At 40.5% G+C, this 13140-nt stretch overlaps 1 protein-coding gene across 2 annotated transcripts; it reads left to right on the top strand.

Moving 5' to 3' along the window:
• Positions 1–279: 279 nt before the first annotated feature.
• LOC147153003 (6-phosphofructo-2-kinase/fructose-2,6-bisphosphatase 2-like) lies at positions 280–13136 on the top strand. 2 transcript variants are annotated; one of them, XM_086015193.1, is made up of 17 exons: positions 280–427; positions 1239–1412; positions 1927–2077; positions 2804–2929; positions 4915–5011; positions 5492–5558; positions 5638–5712; positions 5802–5858; positions 5993–6117; positions 6452–6659; positions 6781–6927; positions 7005–7109; positions 7196–7325; positions 7782–7844; positions 7941–8005; positions 9791–9985; positions 10180–13136. In XM_086015193.1, the coding sequence occupies exons 3-17, from the start codon at positions 2002–2004 to the stop codon at positions 10231–10233; spliced, it is 1590 nt and encodes a 529-aa protein (XP_085871319.1). In that variant the 5' UTR covers positions 280–427; positions 1239–1412; positions 1927–2001; the 3' UTR covers positions 10234–13136. The 2 variants fall into 2 exon arrangements, with proteins under 2 accessions (XP_085871319.1, XP_085871353.1); XM_086015227.1 differs by lacking the exons at positions 9791–9985; positions 10180–13136 and adding an exon at positions 9284–9313.
• The last annotated feature ends 4 nt before the right edge of the window (positions 13137–13140 follow it).

The following is a 13140-nucleotide window of genomic DNA, read 5'->3' as shown; positions in this document are numbered from 1 at the left end:
TATTTCATTGTGTACGTGGGACCATGAGGTACACAACACTATTTTGTTTTGTTTTTTTGTTTTTTCCTTACTCGGCCGTGTGTCAGGAGTGCGGCACCTGCGTGTGACGTGGTATAGGTTAAATTCGTTCTTGTCGTCATTTGACTGACTCGGATCGACTGGGACCACGTGAGTCGATTAAATATGCAAATGAGAACTCGGTGGCGGTAAGGCGATGCGCAGCTCTGTATAACAAGGGCACAATAACCTTCACAATAAAAGTGAACGTTACTGACATTTACTTTCGTCATGTATAATGTTGCATCCCCAGAATTCAGAAGCTTCTGGTTGACAACTTTGTTTTGTAGTCATTGACAATGTCATTACACTAATTCGCCTTATGTTGCAACCTGCCCCAAAAAGGAATGGACAGTAATTCCAGCCATGGGTAAGTGACAAAAAAAAAATCTATACATGAAATAAGATGTAAACATTATAGATTAAAGCAGGCCCTCCTATGACCTGCTACATTTGTCTTAATTTGTGTCACATTAATGTAGCTGTTTTTCTTAAAACTGCTTTATCAGAATGTAATGATTAATTTTTGTGTTTGTTGGTCATTTGAATCATTAAATTATTTATTAATTGGTTAAAAGCACCATCTTTCTGCTATGGGTACCCAAAGGAGATCAACTTAGCTAACGTTATTTCCTCCACATCATGACTACAGCACGTGTAACAAATGCAATGCAATTACTTTGTCACTTTAGGTAATAGTAGAAGTCGTTTGTGATAACATTTTGCTTGTACCACTGCTGAAGAAATTGGTGGTAGGCTTGCAAAGTGTGATCTCTCTGACTGATGCACCGTAGTGCACGCGCTTCATGGACTTCGAGCTTAGGTCATTGCATTATATTAGTTCACCACTAGACGGCACTAAATTCTACACATTGGGCCTTTAAAAAGGAACACTTTTGTCAACAAAAGTAACAAGGGAATTGGAGTAATGATTTTCACATGCAGACTGCATGTGAATACGACATCAAACCAGTAGCATTCCATGTTTTGCACCTTTTTTGTATTGTATTCCAAGCAACTTGAACATTACAGACTGCACCTTTAAAAACTAAATGTGACCGTCAAGCAGCTCCTCTATCAAAATGTGTAAGATTACTCTTTCTTAAATTTGGATTATAAGCATACTGTTGTAAACAGAATTCATAAATGATGGTTGGCGGTTGATGTGTTTTAATTTGTAGTTATTGCCGGATCTTGTAGTTGTTGTGAGGGTAAATTTGAGCGGGCTGCACTTCCTGCTAAGACAACCAGGAGGAGGAGCACAAAACATCCGAGGAGAGGAAGGTGTCGCCGGTTGATGCGACCAGTTTTACTAAGAAGAAAACGAACGTTGATCGGCACCTGCCGTGGACTCGGTGAGTCTTCAACGTCTGTTCTTTCTTACCGCGCTGTCAGTCGCTTTGTTGTGTCACTATAAGGTATTGCGTAAAACAGAAATGAGGAACTCTTACGGCCGGTAATGGAGTAAAGTCTCGAGCAGCTTTGACGTGTGCTATGGTCATACTTGCGCATTTCATCGTCATGCACTTGTCTTTACAATGTTCTATTTTCCGCATCATAACTTTAACAAATGATCCCTTGACAGTGCTTTGCTTAATTTAATGTCCTGTAACGCTGCATTGCTGATTGATTATTATTCACAATCTGAAGTTGATCATCTATTTGTATTAAATGGTGTGATTCCACATGTGTAGCTTTTATTTTATTTAATCATATTGACTTCTTTACTAAATGATCAGCAAACTGACCCATTATTAAGAACTGGTGCAGCCGTCCCTTACTCGCACACAGTAATTTTCACCACTCACTGCTTCTTATCTTTTGCATTTGGCTGTATTGCTGTGATCCTTGGATGGCATTATCATCCAGTCCTCCACACAAAGATGCTGACTTCACCCTGACAGGCTTCATCCTAATTAGGGAACATCAGCAAGCTGACTTGCCATGGCTGCCTGGAATCAGAGACAAGCAGACATGGCAGATGGCTCAATGGAGTCCAAAAGGACTGAGAAAAAGTGCTGTAAGTGGTTTGTTTTCTCTTCATGCCTCAAGGGTGAAAGGTGGACTCACTTGCGTTCCTTAAGGATTAACTATTCAACGTTGTATACTAACCCAAGTGAAGTACCAGAGGTGAGTCTTATTCAGAACCAGAGGAAATGCGACGTGTGTCTAGATGGATCTGAAATGATTCCATGAATTATTTTACTGAATGATTTCATCGTGACTGCCTTAAGGATTAGGGGCAAGTCTGGTCTTGTCAGGTATTTGCCTCTTACACATTTGTCTTGCCTTTATGGAAACATGAAAACTGTGTATTTATAATTTGATATTTTGCTCACCCAAGCTCCAGTAGGTTACTAATCATGTTTGCTAAAAAGTCAACCAACAGACATGCAGTTGCGGGTAAAACATTAATCTGAATGTGATATTGCAGCACTGACTTGGCCTGTTCCCCAGCATGCCTTTGTTCACATAAAAACATTTAAAAGGGGCCCTCAGTTTATGATTGAGTTCCTTTCCTATGGTACTAGCGACGTCACAGGAATTTTAAATTGGAGCGTGCAGTGGTCTATCACTAACCTATGTAAATAAGTGAATGAAAAACACTTGTAAAACAGAAATTTAAAACAATCAAAAGAGCAAGTGCAATGGTAACAGAGTAGACCTTGTTGTTCCGCGTGACAAATTATCTTTAAGCCATTACGCAAACTATTAAGGCTCACTTTATTGTTACATTATTTTGCAGCCTGGGCCTCCTACATGACCAATTCTCCAACTGTGATTGTGATGATTGGCTTGCCTGCTCGGGGGAAAACCTATATGTCCAAGAAGCTGACGCGCTACCTCAACTGGATTGGAGTGCCGACTAAGGGTTGGTATCAAGACATGAGTAAATTCAAAACCTGTGACTTAGGCTGCTTTCTGCTGCAATTCGTAGCACCGTAAACTCTCTGACCTTGTCGTCTTGACTGTCCTTGTCGCATCCTGTTCTTTCATGGTTCATGTCTTCGTCTGTTCAATAAAGCTGAAAGACAACTATTGCCCATACTGTATATGCTAAATACAGTGTTATGACCCATTATTTAAAGGGGAGGTCAACCGAAACATTTTTTTCAAGAATGTGTTCTATGCATGCAAGGCCACTAGTTAAAACAAGGCATTCTGATAAATATTACGTTTGTGGAATAAGAGGGAATCCACCTGTTTTTAGCCATCATTTTTAGCTCAGCTTCAGGAAACAGGTCAGCTGTGATTGGCTAGAAACGGGTGGATTTTGTTGCTTAACTCATATTCCACAAACGCAATATTAATCAGAATGCCGTGTTTCAACTAGTGGGCCTGCTGGAATGTGTCTGGGTTGATTTCCCCTTTAAAAAAAAAAAAAAAAGGTTGATTCCCTTTAACAAAAAAAAAAAATTAAACAGTAATAGTACCGGTAAGCGTTTGAAATGTTCAGCGCAAAACTGTTTCATTACTTAGGCCTGGTTTGACTATCATTTTTCTTACTTGGCTAAATCCGTGAGACTTTCTTGGATTAGCTAATTGCTACTTGAACTAACCGACTAACCTCTTCCCAGCTGGGCTGAGTTACTTGGGTCTTGATTGCGAATTGCTTGAGATTAGTTGATCGATACTGGATCTTATTTAATTGGGATTGGGCGCAAATCCGTTTTGGTAATACGCCAGATGCTGTTATGTGTGCGGTGTGCTATGTTTGTCATCTTGAATACACCGCACACTGTAAAAGCAGTAAGAGCAAACACATGCTGCTACTTTCCTCATCAAGTGCGGGCACTCATGTATTTTGAAATCGGTTAAGATGATCACAACCGATAAGTTTATATACTGCTTAATAGTCATCTTTGGGACTAGGACGACTAATTTGGGACAGGACTCAGTTTTATTGGAGATTTTACTGTGAGTTACTGGGATGCAAATCGAGATCGAGTGACTTGGAACTTACTGACATTTAGGCCTCATGTCTCTTGTGTGTATTGTGCATCCACTGCAGCTCTGTTAAATTAAAGCGGAAATCAACCCAGACATATTTTTTCAGGAATATGTTCCCAGCAGGCTCGCTAGTTGAAACACGGCATTCTGATTAATATTGCGTTGGTGGAATATGAGTTAAGCAGCAAAATCCACCTCTGTTTAGCCATCTCAGAGGGCGGCCATTTTGTCATTTCTGCTGACTGAAAATGACATTGACATCACAACTACTCAGGGCTCAGGTAACGACCAAGTGAAAATATGGCTGCCCCCAGAGATGGCTAAAAACGAGTGGATTAACTCTTATTCCACAAATACAATATTAATCAGAATGCCTTGTTTCAAGTAGTGGGCTTGCATAGCTTGAAAAAAATGTCTTGAGCATATTGTTGTGGACATATTCATACATTAAAGTTACGTAACCACTTCATTAAAGCTATCAATCAAATGGACAAAGTAAAAACTGTAGTGGTGAGCAGCTTTTAAATGATTGAGGAACAGAAATGGAGTTAGTCAGAAGGTTAGGTAGCTAGCTAAAGTTAGGGGGCGCTACTCTCACCTTCCCTCCCTCTATCTGGAAAATCAAACCGAGGGCCTTTCAGTCACAGGTTGCATTCTTAATAACTCCCACACTGTTCTTTGCTTGTTGTAAATTCTAACCGACTGATATGTTCAGAGATGTTCCTCCGCTCGCATTTTCTACTAATTGTGAAGTACAGTATGTGATTGTGTCTATGTCAACACTGCGTGTCTCTGTAGTTGAACACTGCTGGAATGCAGGTGAACCGGTTTGTAGGGCGCAGTTGATATGAAGGTCACCGCCTAGAAAGGTTTTTGTTTTCACACTCTTATATGGTTTGCCCACAGTATTCAACCTTGGAGTTTATAGGAGAAAAGCCGTGAAGTCATACAAGTCCTATGACTTTTTCAGACATGACAACGAAGAAGCCATGCAAATAAGAAAGTGAGTCATGCTAGCCCAGCAAGCTAGTGAAGTAACTAGACGTTTAAACGGGAAGTCAACCCAAACATATTTTTTTCAAGAATATGTTCTATGCAGGCCCACGAGTTTAAACAAGGCATTCTGATAAATATTGCGTTTGTGGAGTAAGAGTTAATCCACCATTTTTCAGCCATATCGGGGGGGGGGGGGGCATTTTGTCACTTCTGTCGACTGAAAATAACATCACAGTTCCTCAGGGTTCAGGTAACGACCAATCACAACTCACCTGTTTTCTGAAGCTGAGCCATGACTGGTCGTCATCTGAGCCCTGAGCATTTATGTCGTTTGTTGTTTTCAGTCGACATAAGTGGCAAAATGGCCGCCGCCAGAGATGGCTAAACACATTCTTGAAAAACATATGTTTGGGTTGATTTCCACTTTAAGAAATACGACTGGCTGGTTGTGCGTTGCAGGAACATTCATATAACTTTGTTTTTTCAGGCAGTGTGCTCTGGTGGCACTACAAGATGTCAAGTCCTACCTGAACGAGGAAGGAGGGCAGATTGCTGTAAGAAAACAAACAAAAAACAACCACTATATCTCAGGTTTTTCTTGATTTGGGCTAAATGCCTCATTTTGCGGTGCAGGTATTTGACGCTACCAACACTACCAGGGAGAGACGGGAGCTCATCCTTAATTTTGCAAGGGATAATTCATATAAGGTCAAAACCTTTCTGATCATTCAATGTAATAGTAGCTATGCTATACAGATAGTTAGTCTGTCTTATTATAAATAACTTTTTTCTTTCAGGTTTTTTTTGTAGAATCTATATGTGATGATCCAGATGTCATCGCCGCAAACATCCTGGTAATAAGCAACACTAACATTTTCATTTGAAAAACAAACCGAATATTCAATTTGATGCTCTAATGCAATTTTAGTTACATTCTGGTATCATAATGGTCTGTCTTTTTTTTTTTTTTCTTCCCCCATTTTTATAGGAAGTGAAGGTGTCCAGTCCAGACTACCCAGAGAGGGACAGAGAAAGTGTCATGGACGATTTTCTCAAGAGGATAGAATGTTATAAAGTAACTTACCAGCCTTTGGATCCAGATGAACGTGACAAGTAAGATGTTTTACGTGGCATAGACATGAACCTATGCCATTTACTCCTTGGACATTTTGAATAAAAAAATAAAATGTTTTGATGTTGCACAAGTTGGCCAGCAGAGGGAGATGATGACGCAGTCATTTTATAAATTCTACAGCATTAGGTTGTAATTTATGTACACTTTTATAGTTACAGTTATATAATTATATGGTATTCATACACTTTCAAGATACCAGGAACCTTTTAGCCTCTGCCACTGAACGCCCTGAGTTATCTGATTATCATTGTCATTTTTTTTTTAAACAGATTCACTTACTGTATGTTCATCATGGTCATTTTCTGCTTGCAGGGGCCTGTCCTTTATTCAGGTCATCAATGTCGGCCGTCGTTTCCTGGTCAACAGGGTGCAGGATTACATTCAGAGTAAAATAGTCTACTACCTAATGAACATCCACGTGCACTCCCACTCCATCTACATCTGTCGACATGGAGAGAGCTATCACAATCTGGAAGGACGCATCGGCGGCGATTCCGAGCTGTCGGACAGAGGCAAACAGGTGCTGAGCGCACTCTTGCCTTTCAGCACTTTTTAAACTTTGAATGTACCCTTCTAATACTGTTAAATAAACTTGTTATTTTTCTATTTACTAACTACGTTTTTTTGTTGTTTTTTTTTAGTTTTCTGTGGCATTGAAAGGTTTTATAGAAGAACATCGTCTGTCAGACCTGAAAGTTTGGACCAGTCAGCTGCGGCGCACCATTCAAACTGCAGAGGAGCTTGGCGTTCCCTACGAGCAGTGGAAGATCCTGAACGAGATTGATGCTGTATGTCCTTTAAAGAGTCGCGGCATACCGGCAGTCGAGTCATCGGTGGTTTGGGGTTTTATTGCTTTGCGTTTCAGGGAGTGTGTGAAGAGATGACTTACAAAAAAATTGAGGAAACCTACCCAGATGAGTACGCCATGAGGTACCAGGACAAGTATCACTACCGTTATCCTGGAGGAGAAGTAATTTCATATTTCATTTGTATAATTGATGACTACTTGAGTCACTGTTGAATCACTGTGGATGTGCTTATTTTGGGGGACTTTAGTCTTATCAGGACCTGGTGCAGCGGCTGGAGCCAGTTATCATGGAGTTGGAGCGACAGGGCAACGTGTTGGTCATCTGTCATCAGGCCGTCATGCGCTGCTTGCTTGCCTACTTCCTGGACAAGAGCGCAGGTAGAAAAGCACGAGAATATAATGTTGAGTTCAGCCTTTTTCGGAAACGCGCTCAGCATTGCTTTAGTCCGACTGTTCGATGTTATTCAACTGTTTTGGTCGCTTATTCAGAATGCCCCGAAAAAGGAGTGCCGGAACCCAGTGCGTCAGGCAGTAACAGATGGAAAATGTTCTAGCATGAGCTGCTGATTGAGTAATGTCATTGGAGACTTGTACCAAATGATGCGTGGTTGCATCATTTGTAATGGAAGAAAGCATTGGACTATGACTCAGGGTCCGAGCAACGATTAGGCGTGGACAGACAGACGAAACAGTTTTGATGACAAAAAAAGAAAAAGACGTGTGTGGGTTGCTTTTTTTTTGGGTAGTATGAACACAACATCCTGCATCAGAAATGGAGAGATTAGCCCCCCTGCCCAACAAAGAAAGCTGATCATTTGTACTTCTTTGTCACAGACGATCTTCCATACTTGAAGTGTCCCCTGCACACTGTCCTCAAACTCACCCCTGTGGCTTATGGTAAGTTCCCCTCACTGTTCTCGAGTCAGCTGAACCCGACGTGAAGCGTATCCATTTGTGGTATTGACACATGTTTTCTTGTCCCCCCGCCACTAGGTTGTAAAGTGGATATGTTTGACCTAAAGGTGGAGGCTGTCAACACTCACAGGGACAGACCATTAGTAAGCTTTTGATTATGTCTTATTAGGAACTGGGTAGCAGGTTTCTTCGTTAGTTTTCGTCACCTGAAATCATCAGCTGAACTTCCAAATCAGATGTGGATAAATATCTCGAATTTGGTTCTAAAGATTTAAAAAAAAAAAAAAAATGTCCTGTAGATGCTGGTTTGACAAAATACAGCCATCGGCCCAGAATATAACCCCCCCCAAAATTCTGTGCCATATGTTCTATGCGCCTTCATTAGTCTAAACACGGCATTGTGATTAATATTGCGTTTGTGGAATATGAGTTAAGCAGCAAAACCCTCCCGTTTTTTTTAACATCCCTGTGGGCGGCCATTTTGTCATTTCTAGACTGAAAATGACATCACGGGTGCTGAGGGCTCAGGTAACAAGATTATGATTGGTTATAATCTGAGCCCTGAGCATCTGCAATGTCATTTGCAGTCGACAGAAGTGACAAAATGGCCGCCCCCTGTGATGTTAAAAAAAACGGGAGTTGCTTTGCTGCTTAACTCATATTCCACAAACGCAATATTAATCACAATGCCATGCTTGGACTAGTGGGGCTGCATAGCACATTTTCTTGGAACGATATTTTTGGGTTCACTTCTCCATTTAATGATGACTGAATTGAGGCTTTCAAAAAGAGCGTTTTTGGAATATTTGAAGCTCTATTGTTCTAAATGATCACATGCCGCGAAACACGACAAAAACTTCAAGTGTAAGGGACACGAAAATAAGTTACCCTAAAAACTTTTTTAAGAAGGAGTACGAGTACAAATAATGACATTCCAATGATTAAGAAGGTTAAAATGTAATGACAACGCCTCATAAAAGATGCAGAAACTCGATAGTTCTGTGAGCTGGAAAAACCACGACGAGCACACTTCACAGCCGGCAAGTCATAGACGTGGCGCGATAACGTCATATCCGCCTTCTTCACGATTTTGCCCCGCCCAGAAGATTTTCAAAAATTATGCTAAATCAAGGAAATATTTGGTTAATGTGTATCAATTTGAAAAACCGTTAATTGTGACGTGGATATTTTATCGTTTCATACAACATATTGAAATTTGTACAAATCGTGTCCCATACACTTTAAAGGTTGAAGTTGAGTTTGAACTGTAAATGTATTTCTTTTTATTTTGCTGCACTGTATTTTTTTTTTTATATACTAGCTCACAACAGCCTGTCTCTGCTACCCTTTTGGCACATCACTTCCTCCTTTAGGAACAGCTGCACATTTGTTTCCTGGTTATAATTGTGTGTTATTTGCAGTGAGACGTTCAGCCCGGAGTCCTAGACAGAGTGAGTGCTCCACATGAACATATTGAGGGACATTTATGGAGAAAGGCTTGTTGAAAGCAAAGCGGTGGGAGCAACCTTAACAATGGCTTTCCAGCTTCCGGAGCACACAGTGTTTCAGACCTTGGGGAGGTGTCGGAACTTGCGTTGTTTGTCTCTCAATGTCTTTTGGATTTTGGCAGTTTGTCGCCACAAACCTGCCAAAGCTGCAGCTTGATGTTTTCTCTGCCCAGCTAAATGTCATAATTTCCCTCACTTTTCAAAACTTGCTGGCATTTTCTCTCTGTATTTATTTATTTTTGCAATGTCAAGATGCTTTTCTTTCTTTTGGTCACTCTGGGAGGTCGTTTAGCAAGGACTTTTCAGCGCAGGGCTAAGTTATTTCCCAAGCTAAATGGATGAAAAAAAAATCGAAATTATTTGACGTCGTGTGAAAACCTTTCACGCAGTTCTTGTGTTCTGTCTGCCGTCGCCGAGTAGAACAAACAAAGGGGCGTTCCACCAGCTTTCTACCGGCGGAACAGCTTCACGCCACTGTCCAGCCACGACCAGATCAAACGGCCTCGCCTTTACAGCGTCGGCAACCAACCGCAGCCTCGCTCGTCGCAGACTCCCATTTTACCCAGCATGCCGTTGTCTGAGGCATCGGAGGGCGTGGAGCTGCGAGAAAGAGAGGTCAGTGTTGAATTTGGGAAGAAGGTGAAACAAAAATGAAGGAAATGGGTTTGTTTGTCACAGCCATCCAGACAGGGAGTGTTTCACCCTGGCTGGTGAGCTCACATGTCAAAATTAGAACAAGTTGGGCTTGTGTGACTCTTGGTGTGGTGTTTTCATTAAATCTTGAGCGTGCTCTCGTTGCATCTTTGCAGGACTCCCTGAACGGCTTCAGTGCAGGAGGCACAGATGACTGTGGTGGCAGTTAAGGAAACGTTTTGACATGCATACACGCTGACCAAATGTCTGGCCTGGCTGGCTTTGCGCCACGTGTACCTTCTGCTTGTACCACAAACAGTTGTTTGCAAGTCAACGCAAACATTTTTTTTTTCAAGAATATGTTCTATGCAAGCCCACTAGTTGAAACGGGGCATTCTGATAAATAGTGCGTTTGTGGAATAAGAGTTAATCCACTGGTTTTTAGCCATCTCCGGGGGCAGCCATTTTGTTTTCTGTCGACTGAAAATAACATCACAACTGCTCACAACGACCAATCACAGCTCAGATTTAGAAAACAGGTCAGCCGTGATTGGTTGTTGTGAGGAGTTGTGATGTCATTTTGTGATGTCATATTCCACAAATGCAAAATTAATCAGAATGCCGTGTTTCAACTAGTGGGCCTGCTGGGAAGATATTCTTGAAAAAAATATGTTTGGGTTGACTTCCGCTTTAAGTACTTGAGGATCATTAATGTGATATGTTCATAAATCGGACCTTCAATCAGTAGAAAGTGGAGGAAACAATTTTTGCCTCTGAAATTTAGTTATCTTTACTCCCCAGCATTTTGAAGAGAAATGTTACTATTTTAGTCATAAATAGTTTGTATACTAGAAAAGCTCTCTATATAAACCTCTATTAGTAGTAATGGCACCTAATTTTCAGACACCCTTCTCACTCTGCCCACCTCCACCTTTTAAAAATGTTTGTAAATTAGCCTTGCAAGCAGTTTTAAATGTAATTTTTAGTATTTGCCACGGGCAGCTGAAAAGTGGATGTCGGGCCCATAGGCCATAGTTTGGACATTCCTGACCTCGAGGTTGTCAATTGTGTAGGAAAACACTTGAGAGGAAGCCAATTCACTCAGTTAGCATTTGCTTCCGACTGTCACTGTACACTGCAGTCTTGTTTATGGTGACAAAGGCAGCACCAAAATTATTGTTTTACACTGGCTTTATTATGTACTCATAAATAAAATGAGCACATTTGTTTTATTCTATAAACTGCTGTCAACATTACTCTTGAATGGAGATCATTTATTTGAAGAAAAGAGCAACTGGTTAAAGGAAAAATGCAGTGCCGTTTCTGAAGAAATCTAGTTTAAAGCAAGATGCTTTTTAGTTTTAACTTTGGGAGGGTTCAGAAATCAATACTTAATGGAATGATTTGACTCCTGGAATAAATATCCAAGCAACTTGGCTTGAATAAATAAATAAATAATCATCATCATTCAGCAACAATGTCAAAGCAGAAAGAAGTGGTTTTATTTGTCTTTTGTGTAGGTCACTACGGTTGTTGAATGATATTCCTTGGCAGTGTCGTTCGCTCTGGTCAGTGGAGAGTTGCTGATGTCCCCTGCTGGTCTGTATCTTTTGTCACTGTGCCACTTGATCTTGTTCTTACCAAGTAACCCATTAAAGGATGACATAACACGATGCCCTCCGCATCTCTCCCTTTTACCTTTCATCAAATAGAATCAGAAACAACGCACTAGAATGGAATGGCATCCATGAATGTAGATATACTGATAATTGAGAGTGCTCTCTAAATGTGTTAAGAGTTTTGTACTATTTCACTTGTGTTATGGCTTTAAATGGCTGGTGCTGTCAAAGAATGTCCCATAGGTGTCTGTGAACCCTAAAATAAAGTGCAGGACCAAGTAATGCAATTTTCTTTACGTGAGGTCACCGGTACTTTGCCTTGATCAGTAATAGCTTTTATCACACCAGCTGCCCTTCCATCTGATCTTAGTTGTTTTTCTTCACTCAAAGATAAGGCACACACATTCAAATATGACTGTTTAAATTACATTTGAACCCTATGAAATTCAATGTAATCTTGCAAATTGCTCTAATAAAGGGGCATATAATGACGAGACAATCATTGTTCGGTGAAGTAGACGTGTGCAGTATGTTCAATGTTAATGCTAAGGACACATGCAAGTTAGGAATAAACCATACAACAGTGCCTTTGCATAACATTTTAGATTTTCCGGTTTTGTCTTTTTTAGGTGCTTACATAGTTATTTAACCTGCGCTTGGTTTCACATCACTTGTAAAGAATCATACATGCTGGGATTACGTAAACAAATGTGTGTGTTATAGGCAATCGATGACAAGTCTCCTTGACTTAATGAGATATTTATTTTAAGATGTGCAGTTTCATTAAATGTGTGCCCTTTGTGTGATCTGTTTGCTTCAGTTGCTGATCATAACTGTATCCAAGACATACCTGTATGTTTTTTTTCTCTGGCGGAGCTAGGATTTTTTTTTCCTTTGGGGGGGCCCGCGCGGCAACAAAAAAAATGGACATACCGAAAAAATGATTCAGAAAATGCAGAGAAAAGTTCATTATAATTTCCTTACGTGGGACGGGAGAAAATGTGGAAAAATAAATCCCAGAACAAAATCTGAAAATACTCAGAAGTCAATAATCCGGTCTGGCACCTGGGATCCAAGCGTATTTCAGAAGGGACCCAATGCTCCTGTGGCCCCCATCTAGCCCCGCCTGTGTGTTTATTTGACATTAATGGTGAGAGGAGTGGCAAGGACATTGTGTCTGAGAACTGTCTGGGAACTTTAATCTGTTGTTTTAATGCATTGAATGATGACAGAAAAAGTCTTTTCAGAGTTTATGTTCACACAGTAGTCATCCACTATTGCTCTAATACTTTAGGTAGGACCACATGACACATTTTCAACTGACTGTCCTTTGGTTGGTCATATATATTTTTTAATTTGCATGCATTTCGGGCGATTTTTGTTTTCCAAATTTAACTTTACAATGTATCAAATAGTTTGAATTCAAAATTCTTTTCACCCTGTTATTCAAATATGTCATTTCATGTCTGATAAATACAATACAATAATAAATACAATACAATATGCTGCTGATACTTC

Source organism: Filicampus tigris, chromosome 1, assembly GCF_054856515.1.
Source record: "Filicampus tigris isolate MCC_2025a chromosome 1, RoL_Ftig_1.0, whole genome shotgun sequence".
NCBI lineage: Eukaryota > Metazoa > Chordata > Actinopteri > Syngnathiformes > Syngnathidae > Filicampus > Filicampus tigris.
Note: the sequence above shows the minus strand (reverse complement) of the source record. Positions and strands in the feature narration are given on the sequence as shown.

Excerpts from the sequence above, each read along its gene's own strand:
- LOC147153003 (XM_086015193.1), top strand. The coding sequence starts at position 2,002 with ATGGCTGCCTGGAATCAGAGACAAGCAGACATGGCAGATGGCTCAATG. Across the intron at positions 5,012-5,491 it reads GAAGCCATGCAAATAAGAAA|GCAGTGTGCTCTGGTGGCAC; the intron begins GTGAGTCATGCT and ends TTGTTTTTTCAG. Across the intron at positions 6,118-6,451 it reads GATCCAGATGAACGTGACAA|GGGCCTGTCCTTTATTCAGG; the intron begins GTAAGATGTTTT and ends TTCTGCTTGCAG.